The sequence below is a fragment of the Narcine bancroftii genome, chromosome 5, assembly GCF_036971445.1.
Source record: "Narcine bancroftii isolate sNarBan1 chromosome 5, sNarBan1.hap1, whole genome shotgun sequence".
In the NCBI taxonomy this organism is placed as follows: Eukaryota; Metazoa; Chordata; class Chondrichthyes; order Torpediniformes; family Narcinidae; genus Narcine; species Narcine bancroftii.
This window is the reverse complement of record NC_091473.1, coordinates 69401801-69423655: the sequence shown is the minus strand read 5'-3', so window position 1 is coordinate 69423655 and position 21855 is coordinate 69401801. Positions and strand designations below refer to the sequence as shown.

At 45.2% G+C, this 21855-nt stretch overlaps 1 protein-coding gene across 5 annotated transcripts in view; it reads left to right on the top strand.

Annotated features, from left to right (window-relative positions):
• Positions 1 to 21434, top strand: part of LOC138763499 (flavin-containing monooxygenase 5-like) — a 72944-nt gene extending 51510 nt beyond the window's left edge. For 4 of the 5 annotated variants that reach the window (XM_069937764.1, XM_069937763.1, XM_069937762.1 and 1 more), the window contains 4 exons: positions 10097 to 10284; positions 12610 to 12962; positions 18955 to 19027; positions 19891 to 21434. In XM_069937764.1, the coding sequence (XP_069793865.1) occupies positions 10097 to 10284; positions 12610 to 12962; positions 18955 to 19027; positions 19891 to 20236 (960 nt within the window). In that variant the 3' untranslated portion in view covers positions 20237 to 21434. The other variant, XM_069937766.1, reaches the window with a different exon arrangement.
• The last annotated feature ends 421 nt before the right edge of the window (positions 21435 to 21855 follow it).

The following is a 21855-nucleotide window of genomic DNA, read 5'->3' as shown; positions in this document are numbered from 1 at the left end:
TAATACTTTCAGTTACAGCAGAAATCTTTCAGTTGTATAATTAATTCAGATATCAGCAGCCAACTGTTGACCTTTAGCAGGCAATGGATTGAAATAACATAACATAACAATTACAGCACGGAAACAGGCCATTAGGCCCTTCTAGTCCGCACCGAACCAAACACCCCTTTCTAGTCCCACCTCCCTGCACAATGCCCATAACCCTCCATCTTCTTCTCATCCATATACCAACCTTTTCTTAAATAATACAATTGACTCCGCCGCCACTATTTCTCCCGGAAGATGATTCCACACAGCTACCACTCTCTGAGTAAAGAAGTTCCCCCTCATGTTACCTCTAAACCTCTGCCCCTTAATTCTTAACTCATGTCCTCTTGTTTTAATCTTTCCTCCTCTTAATGGAAATTATGGGCATATACCTTTGTTTCATTAGGGTCAGTAAAAAAATCTATTCCTACTGTTACGATCCTAGAGGACCCCAAAACCCATCAGCAATAGATATTCACCAAGACAAATAGTTACTTAAACAAAAGTTGCTTTTAATTATCTTTAAACATGAAAACAGAATCACACCTACTTAACTAACCTAACTTAATCCCCTTCTAATTCTAAGCACATATGTATGTAATGTGTATGTAAGCTCAGAAAAGTTGTTTGGTTCACATTGCAATCTCACTTCTCATTCCTCTAAGTTAACTGGTTGCAGGCAATTCTTGTACTGTGCACAGAATTTAACATTTATAAAGTTCACTAGGCTTTGGTGCTTGAAGGGTAAATGGTTACCGCTCAGGAAGGTTCTTGCTGGTTTTCAGAGAGACATTTGTTTTTCATTGGACACCCACAACTAATTTCTTTTTAATCAGCCATTTCAGTGTCTTGCTGAAGAAACTTGCCCCATCAGGGTTTTCCAGATGATAACCTCATTCTTTCAGGTCACCACAGAGTTCCTTTTTGTTTCACTTATTTCAAGTGAAACATTAGGCAGCCAGTCCTCTCCACTTGCATGAACCAAAAGGGCTTTGACGAAGCTGAACTAAGCACTTCCAAATGGGGTTTTTCCACAAGCTTTCCAGCTTGTCCTGTTCCAGTCCCAGCTGCTGCTGCTGACTGTAAAACTGTAGAACTTATCTCTCTCTCTCTCTCTCTCTGAGAGAAAGCCTGTTTTACTCTCTCTGCTTGCAAAATCACATGACCCTCTTAGAACTCCAGACAGCCTATGGCTTCGACGAGTTCTTTCATCTGTTGCCTTTTTGTAAACGACAATCCATTAGTGAAGTCTATTGGGCATTCTCCAAAGCTTTCGCAAAGGCTTTTGTCGCCAGTCTATCTAACATGAGCAGAGCTCCAGTATTTTAAATAAGATCTGTTTTAAAGTGTTTGTATGTGACCTACACTAAAAAAGCTGCCCGAATTTATCTCCGATAAACATTTCTATAATCTGTCACACTCTCTACCGGGACAAATACTTTCAATACAGCTGGTTATCTCAAAACCAAGAAATAGCCTTTTTTTCCATAACACATCTTTAACCGGATTAAACTCTTCTTTTTTTTCGACAATTCAAAACTTGTATCTGGATAAAAGAAAATCTTATTTTCATTATAAAATAAAGGTGGTTGTCTTTCTTTACCTTGCTTTGCTGCCAACTCCAATATCTTTTCTCTTCCTTCATATTGATGAAATCTGACAAATATTGGACAGGACCTTTGATCTCAATGTCCTATGGGCTAACTCTATCTCCAAATCTCCTTTGAAATTCAGCCTGACCCAAAGATTCCGGTATCTTCCGTTGCAAAAATCTTTTCATATCTTGACCTTCATTCTCTTCTTTAAGTCCAACAATCTTACTATTATTCCGTGTCCTGAAGTTTTCCAAAATGTCCATCTTTTGCATTAACTGATCATGCTTTGCAGCAGCCTCTGCTTATACTTTCTTCATTTGGTCTTTGATATTTTGAATCTCAAATTCATTCCCATTAATTTTACCATCCACTATTTCAAATCTAGTGTCAACTTGTTGCATTAATCTTTCCATCTTGTCACCATTCTTCCTTACTTCATCAGTTATTATTTCCATAGATTGCTGAAAAAAGCCTAAAAATTGCTTAATTTCTCCAAAAGATAAAGAAGCTTCTGCACCTTTTTCTGCTTTTTTCATGATTGTAGGTCATTCTTGATCTTTCCTTTGCTTTTCCAGGTCCTCTTCTTGATCGCTGGAGCTATGTATGTCTTCAATCTTTTTTTTTAAATTTCCTCCTTTTTTTATGTGCTCTGCGCATGCGCAGATGTCAGTGGCCATTGTCAGAGGACACCTTGAGCAGCAGTGTCCAAGGTGACCCCGGGTTCTCTCTCCTTTGGATATTACCTTACTGACAGCTCCAGGATCCTTTCTCGAGGTAGGCCTCTCTTCTTGTACCTTTTCTAACTCGATTTCTTGTATTGCAGTAAGGCCTTTATCCTTTGGTGGGTCTTCAGACTGTTATTCCTTATAGTTTCTGTAACTTTTATAGTCTTTTGTATCACTTTTTCTAAACTTTTTCAAGGAGAATTGGGATTATGAGTCTAACCCCACATCATCACGAGGCATGCCGCTGTGCTTGATTTATACTTAGGAAAGTTTATTGTTTGGTTCACTGCACCTGCCGGGTTCAGTCATTATTTCAGATACAATCATGAACACAGTGTCAGAAGTGAAGGCTAACAACTGAAGAACAACCACAGCGAGTAATTAAAACCATGTTTCTGAAACCTCAAAATGGCTAACGTGTTCAGACGTCCCGACCCCACTTCGAAGGAAACATGGCCGAGAACTGGGGCCTGTTCAAACAGGAGTATGACATTTTTTAGTGGCTGTACCAGACCGTACGTTCTGTTGAATTTTGCGGGCTCGGAAGCCATTGAGAGAGGGAGGACATTTGTTTACATGGGTGAGATGCGTGAGGGGAATCTCGTAGTCCGTCCAGCACATGCCATCCCCATGGCTGTGAAAGAAGGAGTCAAAGCTAAACTGGACAGAATGCAGGATTTGGGCATCATAACCTTAGTCTCAGAACCAACAGAGTGGGTGTCATCCATGGTGGCCGCCAAGAAGAAGGATGGTCAAGAAATCCACATTTGTATCAATCCACGGGACCGCAACACAGCCCTAAGGATACCGCATCACCCCTTGCGGACAGTAGAGGAAGTGGCCACACAGATGGCCGGTGCAATGGTGTTCTCGGTCCTGGATGTAAAGAACTCGTTCTGGGAAATCTCATTCAGCATTAACTCAACAGGTGAAGTTTTCCAGAGGTCTGTGCAACAGATATTCACTGGATACCCCTGTGGCATTATCATTGACCATCGACAATATACTGGTGGGTGGAACTTCGCAAGAAGAACACGAAGAAAACCTGAGAAGGGTGTTCAACTGAGCACAGGAGGTAAACCTGCAGCTTAACCCCAACAATTGCAGGTACCGCCTCAGCCACATCAGCTACGTAGTTCACATGTTTACTAGCAAAGGGGCTGAAGGTGGACCCTTCAAAAATGAGGGCCATCAGTGCAATGCCAATACCTAAGGATGTGGTGTCTCTACAGCAATTCCTGGACATGGTAAACTACCTGGGTAAATTTATACCCAATGCCAGCAAACTTAACAGCCCCACTTCGATAGCTGACCCACAAGGACACTGAGTGGATCTGGCTCCAGCAGCAGAAGGACGCATTTGGGGTCCTCAAGTGACATAAGTCCTGCCCACCAGTCCTTTCCTATTTTGATGTGCTTAGGCCCGCACTGCTGACCTGCAATGCTTCACAGTATGATCTAGGTGCGGCGTGTTTGTAAGATGGCAAACGGGTGGCTTATGTGTCCAGATTGCTTAAGACACCGAGTCGAGGTATGCTCAAATCGAGGAGGAGCTTCTGGCTTTGGTGTTCGCCTGCTCCAAATTCCATGATTATGCTTATGGCAGCCCGATTAGCATTGAAACCAACCATTTACCCCTAGTGTCTATCATCAACAAACCCATCCACGCAGCGCCGGTAAGACTTCAGTGGATGATGCTTCGATTACAAAAGTACCACATCACCCTAATTCACAACTGCGGCAAAGAAATGCACCTAGTGGATGCCCTTTCACGAGCCCCCAGGAAGTGCACAATATGGCAGGCCAAGGAAGAAGATACATTTGGTGTCATGACAGTGAGCTACATCTCCTCAGCCCGAGTTGATGAACTGAGAAAGCATACTGCAGAGGACAAAACCCTGAGCTGCTTGGGCAACTTCATTTAAGGTGCTGGCCAACCAAGCAGCACAGCCTACTACTGGCAATACAACCATTTTTTCCTTACCAGGATGAACTAATCATTGACGAGGGGATAATTATGAAAACCAGAGAGCAGTTATCCCCACTACACTGCAGAACATGTACGTAAAAATTCTGCACAGAGGACAGCCCGGCATGGAAGCAACACAACAAAAGGCAAGAGACATTGTTTTCTGGCCAGACATGTCCAACCAGATAGATGAAGAGGTGCAGTCCTGTGTGGTCTGCAGCAGTACCAGGTCTAACCAACAAAGCGAGCCACTACAGCTGCACCCATGCCCACCCTACTCTGCTCGACAGTAGCAACCAGCATCTTTGAATGGTGCAGACAACACTACCTCGTGTTGATTGACTCGTACTCTGACTGGTTCAAGGTAGACTTTCTACAAGTCACCACTTCAGAGGCAGTCACCAAGAAACTCAAACGCCACTTCTCGGTGCATGGAGCCCTGCTTGCACTCCTCTCTGACAATGGCAGTCAGTTCACCAGCCAAAAATTTCATGATTTTTGCCTCTTCATGGGATTTTACCCAGATTACCAGCAGCCCCGAGTACCCCCAATCTAATGGGCTCGCTGAAAGAGCGGAAAGGAGCGACAAACAGCGCATGGAACATTGCCACAGAGAGAAGACAGATGTATTCCTCAGCCTGTTCAATCTAAGGAATGTCTCTCGGAACAACACCCTAGGCTCACCGGCGCAATGATTAATGTCATGACAAACCAGGACAATCCTTCTGGTAGCAAGGAGGCTCCTAGAGCCTCATGTCAAAGACCCACAGGACGTCAATGCCAAGATGCTAAACAAGTGGTTGGCATAAAATAAATGTAATGACAAAACCAGCAGACCACCCATGCTCCTTTCTGAAGGGCAGGTCATCAGACTTCAAATGCCAGAGGGATACGACCGCCCAGGCATAGTGGAACAAAGCTGCCAAGAGCCGAGGTCATACCTCATTCATTCAGGGGAGAAAACCTACAGGAGGAACAGAAGGCACATCCTCCCTGTAAAATAACCTCCCCCATCGCAAAACCCAGATAGATCAGTATTCCTTGATGAGCCCAGAACCACAGAAAACCCAGCCACAGCCCCAGAGGAAGACATGAGCAATATGGACAGTGCCCCCACAACTGCAAATGAGAGAGATTGTCCAGACGATGTGCCTCAAGCCTCCATCTCCAAAGATGGGTTCTACAAAATGCAGACTGGGCATGTTTGCAAACCAAACACGAAGTACCAGGACTGAACTGTGTTGATGTATATATTTTGTATATTTATTATTGGACTAGTAAATGCAGGTACTTAATGTGATGTGTGGGAGGGTTGGGTCAAGAAAGGGGATGTAGACAGCTACTGCTATCAGTTGTTCCACTTCCTCTGCAATCACGCTGCAGCCTCCGTACCGACAAGGGTGCACTGTGCGTGGGCACGTACTGCGAGGCAACTAGAGTGGAGTACTCTGAAGAGAGCAGATGCCGAGTTGCAGTCTCTCTCTCACTCTCTCACTCTCTCACTCTCTCACTCTCTCACTCACTCTCTCTCTCTCTCTCTCCCCCTCCCTGCCATGTTAATGATTTATACTTAGTAATGTTTATTGTTTGGTTCACTGTACCCGCCAGCTCCAGTCATTATTTCATACACAATAATGTACACTCTCCACACTAATTTAATTTTCATTCTCACATCCCCATCAACTCCCTTTACCCCTTTTCCATTTGAAGCAATTGGAAGTAACCAATTAACCTTCCAGCAAGGAAAACTAATGGATTAGAGCAAAGGTAGATGTATAGTATTTTGTCACAGATTCACCACAACCTTCCAATCCTAGAAAAAAATCTTGATGAGTTAAATGATCTATTTCTTTTACTGTTACACACCTATACTATTTTCCTTCAATCATTTTGCCAAACATGTCCTATTCCTTTCTTCCTCCCATTGTGCCTTATGCTTTTTTGTCTCATCTATTCCAGTGGTCACATGTTACACATCCCAGTTACTACCTACTACCACTGGCCTACTGCAGGGGGCAACCTCTGTACCTGCAGAAGAACATGGGGACAAGATAACACCTGGCCAGCTGTCAATCAGCCGACCTGAATGGACCAAGCCCCACCCGGTCGGGTGGCGATCACCCTCTGGGATATAAGCCTGAGCCGGCCCTTCGAAGTCACTCTCAGAGCTCTCACAACTGGCTCTGTGGAGTTTTATGTCGAATAAAACCTGCTGTACAGTCTTTTGGTTTTGTGTGTTTGGTTTTGTGTGTTTGCTTCTAACCGATAGCGCACCACAATTTATTCGACAAAAATTTTTTGCATGCTGCTATGAAAAAGCGCCGGGAGCCTTGAAATCAACCCACTCCACCTAGAAGCACAAACATGCTTCAAGATCTGGAGGCACACGGTCGAACCGACCATCGAGGTACACACCGACGACATCCTAGCCTCCGATCGAAAGAGACTCTTCCTACTCCGATCCAAGCTGGATCCCTGAGCCTTCCAGGCTCTCAAAGGCTGTACCGGGTACTTGGAAGCGATGAGCACCCTTGAGGCTATGTACAAACCTCCCACAAATGTGGTCTTTGCAAGGTACCTCCTGAGTATCTAAGCCCAACAACCCGGGGAGGTGGCCGAGTCCTACCTGGGAGCCCTGCGTGAGTTGCCCTGACCTTGTCTGGCTGAACCCGGGGTAAGTGAAAGGGAGGTCAAGAGACTGATCAGGGACGCCTATGTGCGAGGGCTACGCGCAAGGGCCACCAGGCAGAAGCTGCTGGAAGAAAATATCTACTCACTGGCCAAAACAGTGTAGGTAGTTCGAACCCTGGAGGCAGCTGCCCTTCACAGTGAAGCCTTCAATTCCAGGCTCCATCAGGCTTCCTCGTGGTCAGCACAATCGGCTGCTGTGGTCCTGGATCAAGCTGGGGAAGAAAACTTTGCTGCTGTGGGCGCCCCTGTAAGTACTGTATGTCCCGGTGTGGGTCCAATCGCTGATTGCACCAAAACTGCCCGTCAAATCCCAGTATTGCTCGAAAGAAAGGCCACTTCACAAAGGTGTACCTCTCAAAGCCATTGGCAGCTCAGTGGCCCTCTACAATCTTCCCCCCTCCTTCACAACCCCCACCACATGCGATGGCCGGGCGGCGCCATTGTCCCCGCAGCCACTTCTGGCCTCCCCCAGCCCCGGCGACTAACTTCCGGCCTCGCCGGCAACAATCGCCACGTCCACTCCATGTGCCTGGCCCAGACCTTGCTCTCGCCAGCGCCGCCCACTGAAGACTACAACAGCGTCACTTCCGGCCTATGGAATGATGTTACTTCCGCTGGCCGTGATGACGTCACCCTCCCCGATGGCCCGCGGAGTGACATCACTTCCCCCGTCACACCGAGCGACTCCGGAAAAGAAGGCCGACCATGCCTCACCCCCCACCTGGCGCCGCCAACTTTGGGCCAGATTGACGCGGATGCCGCTGTCACCAAGGCCCCCCCAGGCTTCCAGCAATTATGACATGGTCAACACGGGCACTGACCAGGCCACCCTACTGATGCACTCCACACCTCTGGATGCCACCAACTGCTGCACACCGCACCCCACGACTACGGAGAGCACCACCGGTCAACAGTCACCACTCACAATGTTTGCAGTAGACTCCAACAACCACATCTTTCCTCCACCATCGGGTAATGATGACTCGGACCCCGAGATGGTCCTAGCAGCCACCACCCTGACCAGGAACGTTCCTCACGACCTCAGGCAACAGTGGCAGCATCGAGAGTTTCATTCACCTGAGTGTGGTCCACTCACTAAAGCTAAAAATCCACTCCACCACCTTCTCTATCACCTTCACCACCAAGGACCAGACTATCAAAACCCTCAGGTGCAGCTCAGCTGATCTGACTATGGTGGGGGGGGGGGGGAGGGGGAGAAATACACTGGGTTTAGGCTCCTGGTCTTGCCCAAACTCTTCATGGGCTTAGACTTCCAGTGCTACCTGCAGAGCATCACCCTCACCTTCGGTGGGCCCCAACCCCCACTCACGCTCCACAGCGGGCCTTCCAACCAGCCCCCTCCAATCTGTGGCCTCTCCACCCTGCGCATTGCCCCTCCCGCCCTCTTCTCACACCTCACGCCAGACTGGAAGCAATAGCCGCCTGAAGTAGGCCCTTCGAGCGCCTTGGCATGGATTTCAAGGGGCTCCTGCTGTCCACGAATCGCAAAGTCTATTTCCTCACGGTCATAGACGAGTACTCCCGCTTCACCTTTGCCAATCCTTGCCCAGAGACCTCATGGCCACCATCATCAGGGCACTGACACAGATTTTCACCATGTTTGGCTACCCCTCATTTATCCACAGTGACTAGGGGTCGAGATTCATGAGTGAGGAACTGCACCAGTACCTGACATCAAGGGGCATCGTGACTAGTTGCACGACTAGTTACAACCCGAGAGGTAATGGGCAAGTGGAAGACAACATTGGAGTGATCTGGAAGGCAGTTCTTTTGGTTCTTAAATCCATAGAGTACTGGCAGAATGCTCTTCCGGAGGCACTCCGTGCCATTCGGTCACTTCTGTGCATGGCTACCAATGTAACCCCTCACGAATGCTTGTTTTCATTCCCCAGGAGATTGGCGACGGGAACGTCCCTCCTGGCACGGCTCGTGTCCCCGGGACCGGTGCTCCTGCGTAGACACATGTGGGCTCAACCCCTCGTCGAGCAGGTATTCCACAACTATGCGTATGTTAGGTTCGGCACCAGCAGGGAGGACACCATCTCAACCAGGGACCTGGCATCAGCAGGAGTATCCACCACAACACAGCATCCTCCAGCCCAGGACCCCACCAGCCCGACGCACTGCACTCAAGACCTCTTTAGGCACCAAGGATTTGCTACAACCGTGGGGGATGAACCTGTCCTCCTGCACATACGATGCGATGCACACGACTCGACCCCAGCCACTCCGCGCTGCACTACCCCCCAGCTGCTCCAGCCCGCCTCCAGCCCTCCCATACCCTCACCGACCAGTGACCAGGAGCAAGTTCTGCTACAGTCGCAGAGACTCCGATGGCCACCGGACTGTCTTAATTTGTAAATATTGTATATGTTGGGGCTTTCACTGCAACTCCCCACCCCCAAGTCAATTTTAAAGAAGGGGGGGTGATACACCACTGGCCTACCTCTGTACCTGCAGAAGAGCATGGGGACAAGACAACACCTGGCCGGCTGTCAATCAGCTGACCTGAATGGACCAAGCCCACCTGGTCGGGTGTCAATCACTCTCCAGGATATAAGCCTGAGCTGGCCCTTCAAAGTCACTCTCAGAGTTCACCGCGGACAGTGGCACGCTCTCACAGCTGGCTCTGTGGAGTTTTACATCAAATAAAGCCTGTTGTACAGTCTTTTGGTTTTGTGTGTTTGCTTCTGACTGACACGCACAACACCTGGATAATAAATTTTCTTTTGAATTTCTTTCTGGACGTGATTATGGCCTCTTTGAATCTTATCCTACATTTACATACACCCCTGCCAACTTTTCTATAAAGCAAGGATTAATCATTACCTCTCTGTGATGTTTTTGTATTATTTCATCTGGAAAGAAACTGACTATGTAATAATTAGAAGGCAAAACATATTAAGAAGGAGAAGAACCTCATGCAATTGGTCTTCATTTCACTCTTTATCCTGCACTGGAAGCAGATGATTGGTTTTCTTGAAGGAAAGTAATATAATTTTGATTGGGTTGATCTGCATTCCAATTTTAAAATTTAACTGTTCTTGCATTCTTTAAATATCTTGCAGGTGTTTCTGAGTACAAAAAGGGGAGCTTGGATAGTTAGTCGTTTGGCAGGAAAAGGATTCCCTGGTGATATGATATATAACCGTCGCATCAATAATCTGTTTGCTTTGAGTACCATTTCTTGGCTAATTGAGAGAGATTTAAACAAACGATTTGATCATGTAAACTTCGGTTTGAAACCAAGACACAGGTATGTAATACCAGACAGCTTCCTATTCGGAGGGATCAATATTGTGATCCACATTCATCTATGTCTTTCTTGAAGTTGCTTCTTGAAAGATCGCTTTTCTTTTTGTGCACTTTCGGTCACTTGTTCTATTTTCAATATGCCTTGGTTGCCCATTTCATTGATCTTGCTTGTGGGAAATTTTTGGGAAGATTTACTATTTAACAAATGCTGCTGGAGCATTGCAAATAAAACAGAAAATGTGGGAAGTATTCACCAGGGTCCATCTGTGAAGAGAGAAGCCACTTTCAGGTGACCACAATACCCGACTGTAAAGCAGCCTATTGTACTCCTATGCGGCTGTCAGGTGGCCACCTGAAAGTGGAGAACCCAGCCAGGAGGTTTACCTACCCAACCCTTTTCCTGTAGGTCTAATATCCTGCTCTGAGAATCCACCATTGCACCTGAAAGCAGCGCAAAGCTGCGCAGCTTTCAGGTGCCTAGCATCGGGAAGGCTGTTGACAATCACCTGGAGACCCACTGACAGTCCCGCTGCCGACACCTACCCTCTCCGCTGCAGACACCTACCCTCCCCGTTGCAGACACCTACCCTCCCCGCTGCAGACACCTACCCTCCCCGCTGCAGACACCTACCCTCCCCGCTGCAGACACCTACCCTCCCCGCTGCCTGACAGTCCCCTGGCATGGGACTACTGGGCTGAGGTGGCAGACAGGGGACTACAGGGCTGGGGTGGCTGGCGGCAGACTGCGGGGCTTATGCACGCACACTAAATCCCGCTAAATTTAAAAGGAGAGAGCTTTCGATAAGTCAGGATTCTTGGGGACGGCCAACCCAGCCCCATACTCCCCCGGCCGCCCCAGCCCCGCACTCCACCCCCCCCGCCTCCCCCACGGCTGCCCCAGCCCCATATTCCCCCCTCCCCAGCGCCCCAGCCCCATACTCCCCTCCCCCCCCCGGGCCACCCCAGCCCCGTATTCCCCAGTCGGCCACCCCAGCCCTGCAGTCCCATGCCGGGGGGCTTCAAGCAGCAAGGTGGGGGCTGTCAGGCAACGGGGAGGGGGCTGTCAGGCAGTGGGAAGACGAGCTGTCAGACTGCTGTCCCTGCTTGGAGCCAGCATTTGCTCTGTGGCCCCTCTCCCCCTTCAGACCTTTCAGAAGGCACCTGAACGTCTCTTCACAGACACTTGGAGCCTGCTCCGGAGCCACATTCCCCAGGCGATTCCGCCTGAAAACAGCTAGAGAAAAATGCTTTAATACTCAGATCAGCTCTATGTACTTGTACATTCTTTTCCATTCAAAGTTGTATTCTTGACCTGGATATCTTCACAGGAGAGAAAGTTCATCAAACTGATGACTTGACATCAACCTTGAACATTACCTCATTTACCATCTTCATGGATGCTGCCTGAGTTCCTAAGTATTTTATGTTTTATTTTAGAGTTTTTCTACATTTAAATTTTATCCATGTAATTGCAGTTTGTCGATGTAGTAAGATTTTATTTTCACCTATATATTGGCAGAATTTAAACACAGCTTTTCAGCGACCAGCTCATTCACAAAATTGCCTTCATGATACATACATTGTACACTTATTTCTCCATTTCATGGAAGATAACTACTATGCTGGGAAGATCCTGAATATCTGAAAACTAGGAATGATAGGAATATGTAGCAAAGGCCAGTCCAATGTTCTGAGTATGAATATTTTCCATGCCATGGGCATCCAGGCCAATTTTTCCTCTTCCAATTAAACTTCACTTTTAAGCACAGCTTTTCATGTCAACTCTGGTCATTTAATTAAACAGAACCTTTACTAATTTTCTACCTAGGTTTAAATCTGGTGCTATCTGTAAGGAGTTTGTACATTCTCCCTGTGACTGCATAGGTTTCCTCTGGGTGTTCTGGTTTCCTCCCATATTCCAAAGATGTGCAGGGTTAGTAGGTTAATTTGTCACATGGGTGTAATTGAGCAGTGCAATCTGATAGGTAGTTTTTTTTTTGCATTAATTGCCAAAACAGTCAAATCCAAAGCTGGCCATCTGTGAGAGTGTACAACCGAAGTTTCATCTTGCTCTCCAATCTACTGAGTTCCAATGTCCACAGTTCTTCTAATAAAGCATGTCCATGCTCTTCCCATTACCCATGTTTTCACCAGTTGGGAGAATCACAAGGGTACTTCCCTCCTGTTATTCTCCAGAGACAAAATCCCTTTGCTTTTGTTTTATTAGCTCATGCTGGTACTTTATTTCATCAATCATTTGTATCATCTGAAAATTTAACACAAATGTATTCCAGTCATTGTAGATGGGATGTTATCACTCTTCCAGTTTCTGCAGCCAACATCCAATGATTAATGATGACTTACCAAATCGCATCATTTCTGGAGGCATTCTTGTGAAACCTAATGTGAAGCAATTTACTGAATCTGCAGCTGTATTTGAAGATGGCACAGTGGAAGATGTTGATGCTGTTATTTTTGCAACAGGATATATTTTTGCTTTCCCATTTCTGGATGAGTCTGTCATTAAAGTCGACAGAAACAATGTCTTTCTCTATAAATATGTCTTTCCACCTCAATTAGAGCAAAAGACCTTGGCAATTATTGGTCTTATCCAGCCACTTGGAGCCATCATGCCAATATCTGAACTGCAGGCCCGTTGGGCTACAAGGGTTTTTAAAGGTATGTAAACCTTTTTTGAAAATAGCAGTAACATGCATTGTGTGGATTGTCATTACTGAGGTAGTTTTCTTGTTGAGATCCTATCTTCTTGACAACCTGCATCTCCTCAACAGCATCTCAAGTTAATATTTTACTGTGTGAAAATTTAATCTGATTGTTTGCTGCATTTTCCTTTGAAATTGGTCAACAGTGTGTGACATGTAATCCGTCCCAGACTAATTAGTTAAGTGTTGTCTCTGCTGATGGCTGGCTGGTGGATTATTTTGGAGCGGAAATTTCAGAGGGAGAATAAGTCACCAAATATCGGTAAGGGAAATGGAGGTGAAAATTGCCACTCATCCTACTACTACCTGCATTTTTTATTTGTTTTAATTCTTCCTGGGCATGGGCCCTTCATTCTGATTTCTTAGCTTAATACGAAAAAAGGAATTCCAGTTAATGTACTGAATTCAAAGAGTGGCCAGTGTATAATTGATCGTCACACTATATACCTAATGATTTGATTCCAGGTAGAACAGAATTAAAGTACAATTAAAATTCAACCAATTCAATGCAACATTGAACATTCAGTTCAGCCCAAGAGCTGGGATACCCACATAAGTTCACGTTGGTTCGTCTGTCTCCATGGGGGTTCACTGCGCAGTCAGCACCAAGGAGGAAAGGGCCGCACCTGGTTTAAGCATATTTCCTTGTTGGACAGGGTATTGTGGATAAATGAAACAAGTGAATAAGTGATTGTAGCTCAAGCACAGAAAGTCTGGAGGAACTCAGTGGATCTCGCAGCATCCATAGGAGATAAAGATATATAACTGTTTCGGGGCTGAGTCCTTCTTCAAGTTATGAATAAAAAGCAGGCAGGTGTCTGAATTAAAAAGCTGAGGAGGGAAAAAGGGCAGGAGGAGGAGTACAATCCAACAGACAAAAGGTGTTAATCAGAATGAATGGGAAAAGAGGGGAAATGGGGAAGGGATTGTTTGGGGGTCTGTGGAGGGGTCTAATTGCTAGTGGTACCATGTAACCTGGTACTAACAGACACATGGTCGGAAAATAAACCGGTTCCCCCACCAGGGTGGAGATCCAATGAGGCAAGGCCCTCTACATCTGAGCAGCCCTGTTTAGGGAGGCACTGCTCACCCAACAATAAGTGAAAGGCCAAGAAAAGGTGGTTCAAACAAAGCCTGCTCACACCAACCTGGCCAGTTTGCCATGGCTGGTGGGTTGTCCAACACAATATGGTAAGAATCACAAGTAGAATCTGATCATCGCCTCATAGAATATACCAACTCTATTGGACAATGCTATTTCTGATCGCCCAGAGAGACGTACTGCACTTGTTGCTCATGTGCTCAAGGACTACAGAGTGGACATTGCTGCTCTCCAGGAACTTGACTCGCTGGAGAGGGTGCACTGTGTGAAGAGAAAGGAGCGTACACATTCTTCTTGTCTGGCAGGCCCAAAGAAAGGAAAAAGGAGAAGCTGGTGTGTGCTTGGCTATCAAGAACTGCCTCTCAGCAAAGCTACCAACCCTGCCTGTTACTGTAAATGCTCGAATCCAGACCTTGTGTATACCTCTGCAAGCAAACCGCCACCTTACCTTAGTCAAAGTTTATGTCCCAACTCTGACTAATCCCAGTGAGGTCAAGGAGGCATTTTATAGTGATCTGAAAACCACCATCAGTAATATGACAACTTCCCATAAGCTGCTGTTGCTGGGAGACTAATGCTCAGGTTGGCAAGGAGTCCGCTGTATGGCCTGGTGTGACTATGTCATCACCCGACAACAAGACATCTCTGACATTCGTATCACCAGAGTTAACTGTGGAGCTGAGGCTTCAGCTGATCATCAAATGGTGTGGTTGGATCTATGTTTATCGATCAAACTTACACGTAGACTGATGGCTGCCAAATCATCCAAAAAGCTGAACATCACCAAATTGGAACACTGTGAAAGTGTTGATGCCCTGAAATCCTCCATGGAAAATGTGCTAAGCAGACTGATTGAGAATCCACCAGATGATATTACTGAGCACTGGAATGCTTTCAAAGAAACGATCTACAGCACTGACCAGGACACCTTGGGGAATGTCCAGCACAAGCATCAGGACTGGTTTGATGAGAACAACCAATCTCCGCAAGACAATCTAAGAGCTAAGGCAGTTGAACGCCAAGCTCTTCTTCAACACCCAAACTCAAATTCCAAAAAATGTGCCTTTTTGAGTGCAAAATCAACTTTGCAGTGGTATCTCAGTGCTGTAAAAGACCAGTGGTGGGCAAACAAGCCTTCACTGACTGTAATGAAGCTTCTATGAAGCAATCAAGGTTGTGCATGGTCCATCAAAGCAAGGTACCTCACAACTCCTGAGCAAAGACAGTATATCTATCTTCACTGAGAAGTCAAAGCACATGAAAAGATGGCAAGAACACGTCTACGAGCTGTTGAATTGACCAGGAACCATCACCGACAAAGCACTGGGTAGAGTACACCCTCAACCTATATTGTTTGAGCCTACTCTTCACAAGGTCATCAAAGCTATCAAAGAGCTAAAATCCAACAAAGCACCAGGGCTTGACGGTATTGCGGCTGAGATCTACCAGTATGGTGGTAACGCACTGATGTTATGCCTGCACCAGCTGTTCACAAAGTTGTGGGGAGCTGCAGAACTACCACAAAACTTCAAATATGCTTCATTCATTACCATCTACAAGAACAAGGGAGATGAGAGATTGTAGCAATTGTCCTGGCATTTCTCTTCTGTCAGTTGCAGGAAAATGTCTCCAAAGATCATCCTTAGATGTTTGGTGTCTGACAACATTTTTCCAGAAAGCCAGTGTGGTTTTCAAACAGGCTGTAGTACAGTAGATATGATCTTCTTACTGAGACAGCTCCAAGAGAAAAGTGTTGAGCAGCAGAGAAGTCTCTATGTCACATTTGTTGATCTAACCAAAGTGTTTGACACTGTTGCTAGAGATGGCCTGTGGAAGCTCTTATCAAAATTCAATTCCCCCCCCCCTCCCCCCCACACACCTAACCAACATCATAGTTTCATGAAGGTATAGAAGGCTGCATCAATATGTGTGGTGAGTTGCCAGACCCATTTCCTATCGGTAACAAATAAAACAGGGTTGTGTTTTGGCTCCTACTCTGTTTTGACTATTCTTTGCTGCTGATCTTCAGGATGCTACATCAGACCTGAAGTTAGGAGTCTTCCTATAAACGAGGCTGATGGCGGGCTCCTCAACCTCACAAGACTGAGAAAAAAACAAAAGTCAAGGACATTGAGCTACAGTTTGCTGGTGACTGTGCAGTGGTTGCCCACTCTCTCGAAAACTAGCAAGAGATCACCAGTTGCTTTGCCGGTGCTGCTAAGAGCTACAGATTGACAATCAGCCTGAAAAAGACAAAAATTTTGTATCAACTAGCCCTTGGCTCAAACCTCGAAAAACTAACTGTCCTCAATGATAACCCTCGTGTCAATGCTGCCAACAAGTTTTGCTATGTGGGCAACACAATCACATCCTTAGCTTCTCTAGATGTAGAGATTGAGTCAAGAACTAGAAAGATCTTCTGTGCCTTTGGTCAGCTGTAAGATCGGGTTTGGTCACAGAACATCAGGTTGGCCACCAAGTGCAAGGTGTACAGGGCCGTTGTCCTATCAGCCTTGCTATATGGATGTGAGACAGGGTGCCCATATCAGAATCATTTACGTTCTCTGATGAAGATCACCTGGTGAGATAAGGTCTCCAATATAGAAGTCCTTTCTCGAGCCAGAATTCCAGTAGTTTCACCCTTAGTGATGTCAGCCCATCTGCACTGGTCAGGATATGTTGTCAGAATGCCTGACAGAAGATTGTCCAAGGTTATCTTGTATGACCAACTGTCCAATGGTACCCGAACATGAGGAGGCCAGCGACTATTGTACAAGAATGTTCTGCACAAGAGCTTCAAGAAAGCTGACATTGCCCCATCAACATGGGAGGATCTGGCTAATGTCACTCACAGTGGAGGAACGCCATCAGAAAAGATGTAGATGCTGCCGAGAAAAAGCTCAGAGGCAGCAGAGGAAAGGCACAAGAAGCGCATAACTGAGCTCCTGCCCTTGTTGCCCCTTCAAGCCTCATCTGCCAAGTATGTGGCAAGCAGGACCTATCAAGGATCAGCCTGTATAACCACTCCATATCAAACCCCACAAATTGACTGAAAGGAACCATCATCACCTTACAGGATGGATAGCTAGAAGAAGCAAAATGGGAGCAGAGCTAAGAGAAAAGGAGACTGAGGGAAAAGGAAAGAGAGAGCGCTAGAGGAAAGGAGACATAAGGAAAGATGGGTGGGTGCTAATGGGATCTAGAGGAGTCTATGTTGATGCCATCCAGTTGGAGGTGTTGTTCCTCCAATTTGTAGGTGGCCTCAGTCTGGCAGTGCATGAGACTATGGACAGATGTGTTGGCAAGGGAATGGGGAAGGGAATTGAAATGGGTGGCCACTGGGGATCAACGACAGGACCTCTCAGTCTACATCCAGTCTCTCCAATATAGACACCACAATGGAAGCATTGGATGCAGCAGTTTCAGAAGTCATGTTTGGGACCCCTAATGCTGGTGAGGGAGGAGGTGTAGGTGCAAGTGGAGCACCTTCTGCGGTCACAGGGGTAGGTGCCAAGGAGGCAACTGGTTGGAAGGGAGGAGTGGATGAGGGAATCCTAGAGGGAACAGTCTCTACGAAGATGGAAAGGGGTGAAGCAGGGAAGGTGTGATTGGTGGTGGGATCACGTAGTAAGGGGATTGTGTTGCTAGAGATGGAAACAAGTGAGTTTGAGATCAGAATGGAAGTTGGTGGCAAAATGGATAAAGTCATCATGGGTGCATGAGGCAGCACCAGAGTAGACAATGAGGATAAGTCCCAAAATGATTACTTCTGCCCCATTATTCTTGTTATATCAGTGACTGAATCAGCAATTATCATGGTTATAAAATGCATCATTAGGGCTCTGAATTTACTGCACCCTCCACACATCTCAAAGTGCTTTATAGCCTTTTGAGTGTTTTAAAGTGTAGTTGCTATTGTAATTGGAAAACGTAAATCTTGTTCTTAAGATATGCTTTCCTGAACTCTCAGCAGTGGGAAATTATTTTCCCTCCCTAGTTTGGGACCAATAGAATTCTATAAAGCATCACCCATTTAAGCAGGCAGGGAGAATGCAGCAAACAGAACAAGTTTTATGCAGTGAAATCAGAGATCGAACCAAGGATCCAGGTCTGAGTGGACACCTAGGGGTGATTACTCGTTAAGTTTTTTTAAAATTTGATTTAATTCACTAAATCAAAATGTGCTCAATTATTACTAAATATGAACATTTTTTTGTTTTTGACTCTTTAAGTTATTGAATACTTTGTCAATATGTGTAATATTTAACTTATTTTAATGGTGGTCAAAGCCATTCACAACCCACCCTCTCCCCAAGTTCAGGGACTGTTTTGAATGCTTGCAAATGGCTTGGCTATAGTGGAACGGGGGTGGGGGGGGGGGTCGTGGCAAGGAGGGATTATCTGGCCTCACCTACTGCCAAACCCATTCCATCAGAGCGGCAAGCCCCTTGATGCATTCAGGGCTAATGTGTGCAGCAGTGATCTCAGGGAAATATCCTTTTTAAATTCCAGAGACAGACTGGACACTGCAGATGCTGGAATCTGAAGTTAAACACTAATTTCTGGGGCGGTGCACATGAATTTTTGCCTCGTGTGGACCATTTAGGTCCTTGGGTGGTGATGAGGGAGGAGGTATGAGAGCAAGCTTTGTACTTCCTGAAGTTGCAGGAGAAAGTGTCAGGGGTCTCTGACGGTGGGTGGGGAGAGATGAACAGATGAGAAAAATCACAATTAACAAAAGGGGTGGGGAGAGGTTGAAGTGTCTGGGAACATGTTCAGCACTTTACTGCATTTACATTTAGATTATTCAATGAGGTAAACATAATTCTACTACTTTGTTTTGTAGGTTTGGCTAAACTGCCTTGCTTTGATAACATGATGGCAGAGATATTGAAGAAAAAAGAAGAAATGGCCAAAAGGTATTACACCACATCTGGTAGGATTCCAGTGGCCAAGCAGCCCATGGGAGCCTTCTCCTATCTCTCGAACAATTTCTAAATTCAAGCAGCTTTCAAGCCTATTGTTTCTATGTCAGCATATTTTTTTTACCATTTTAACTTATTTTTAATCTTCCTCTATCATTGTGCTTTCCTTCATTCTATCCCTCCAGCCTTCTCATATCCCTACCTACTCAAACCAAGAAGAGACACTGCATTTGTTTGCCCCATTTTATCATTGAGAATGAATTTATACGAAACAGAAACAATTTACTCAAGTGCTTTCTCCATTTGCAATTAATAACTTTTTTCTTAAAGTAAGGCAGCAAATATCTGCTATGATAAGGTAAGGGGAGATAAACTTGAAAATAGAGATAAATTTGCTCCTGAGGCCCTGATCTATTTATTCCGTTCTCTAAGACTGCTTTCCAATCTTTTGGCATGTTTTGTTATATCGCAGGCGATGTATCAGTGTAAATTTTCTTTGTGTAACATGTAGGATTTTGATTATTACTTTACAGTTTACATATCCATGAAAATGTTCCAGTGAAATTCATATTAAATGTAGGAGTTGGTTGCTAGATGTGATCGAATTCATTTGTTGTCATTGTTGAAAACTACTGTTTTGTCTGTAATCTTCCATAGTGGACATAATGCAATCCTAAGTCACTAATCAAAGCTGTCTCCTCACTTGATTCTAATCTTGTATTTATGGAATTGTAATTTATTAGGAATTATGCGCCTTGTTCAGCACAATACTGCTGCCGCAAAACAACAAATTTCATGACACATTTTCATGACAGAAAACTGATTTTTTTTATTCTGCTCCGTTTTCTTTGCAAAAGGTACTTCAGCTCCCAAAGGCACACGATTCAAATTGATTTCATACCATACATGGACGAGTTGGCTGAGCTGATTGGTGTAAAACCCAACATAAAAAAGTTGCTCTACAATGATCCAAGGCTGGCATTTCAAGTCTTCTTTGGCCCCTGTTCACCTTACCAGTTTCGATTGGCTGGCCCTGGAAAATGGCCGAAAGCTCGGGAAACTATCCTGACACAGTGGCAACGCACAATCAAGCCCACTAAAACGCGCCTCACCTCAGATAGTGAGCAAACAGCCTCTTTGCCAGCATTGCTGAAATTCTTGCTTGTGTTGGTTGTCCTCTGTTTTGCCTATCTGTTTCTCTAGTCGCTCAGAAGGTTTTCAAGGGGAGTTTAGTTCAGCCTCTGTGTCTGTCAAATAGTGATGAAGATTCACATTCCAAATGTTTTTAAATGAATTGTGGTTAAAGATATTGTTGATTATATTTTGAAATAACCCAAGTGCCTTGATCAAAACTAATTTAAGGTCTGCTTCCAAGTGTTTTTATTGAAGAATATTTGCCTAGAACCAGTCTTCATTCACTTGATGTGTCATGTAATATTTAGAATCACTAATTTGAAAAAAGTGTACTCTTGTCATTTATGAACTTTTTAGAGATATAGCATAGTAACAGCCCCTTCTGGTCCATGAACCCTCACCACCCAAATACACCCATTTAACCAATTAACCTTCTAAGCCAGTGGTTCTCAACCTTTTACTTTCCACTCACATACCACTTTAAGTAATCCCTATGCCATCTGTGCTCTGTGATTAGTAAAGGATTGCTTAAGGTGGGATGTGGGTGAAAAGAAAGTTTGAAAACCACTCTTTTAATTGACTCGTTATGTGCAAAGGAAATGGGCCAATGACAATTTTTCTCAAACAAAATATTTCAGTAACAATTGGAACTAGAGCAGTGATTCCCAACCTTCCCTTTCCACCCACATACCACTTTAAGCAATCCCTTACTAATCACAGAGAACCGATGGCATAGGGATTATTTAAAGTGACATGTGAGCGGAATGAAAAAGGTTGAGAACCACTTCTCTAACCCCTCTGTCTTTAGATTATGGGAGGAAACTGGAGCACCCGGAGGAAATCCACATGGTTATGAGGAGAATGTACAAACTTCTTACAGACAGTGTCTGATTCGGCTCACGTCACTGGCACTGTAATTGTGTTGAAGTAACTTCTTCGTTAACCATGCTACTCACTGTTAATATACAGCTGTGCATTTAAAAGCAATACTTCATTTATAATTTCTTGAAGTGTTCAGTCAACTATAACTTTCCATTTTAACAGTGGCTGACTATATTTTTGGATCCTACCATCAGACGCACCTTTTTCTTCCTTCCTCTCTCCAGTTTCAACAGGGATTGCCCTTCCCACTAATCTACCCCGACTTCCCCAATTTCTCTTTTTTTTATATATATATATAAAATATAACGTTAATGCTTTGTTTATTGTTATATATGTTACTTATTATCTGTATTTTGAACGAATAAATAAAGTTTAAAAAAAAAAACTGTCCTTCCAAGCAAGGAAACGCTTCACCTGTAAATCTGCATTGCATCTAATGTTCCAGGTGTGGTCTCCTCTCCATTGGGGAAGACGGATTGCAAATTGGGGTATCATTTCATTGGGCACCTTCACTCGAGGATGTCCTAGAGGCCAACCACTTCAATTCCACTTACCATTTCCATACATGGCCTGCTGTACTGTCAAATCAAAGTCGCATGCAAATTGGAAGAACAGAACCTGATACTATGTCTTGGCAATCTCCAACTAGATGGCTTCAAGATCGACTTCTCCAATTTCTGGTATTGCCTCCCCTTGTTTATTCAATCATCCCCTTGCTTTCTCTATACTTTATGACCCCTTTCCCTTTTACCCCTCCCTACCCTTCACCCACATCTTCCTCCAGCTGCCCACCCATTCCCTTCCTC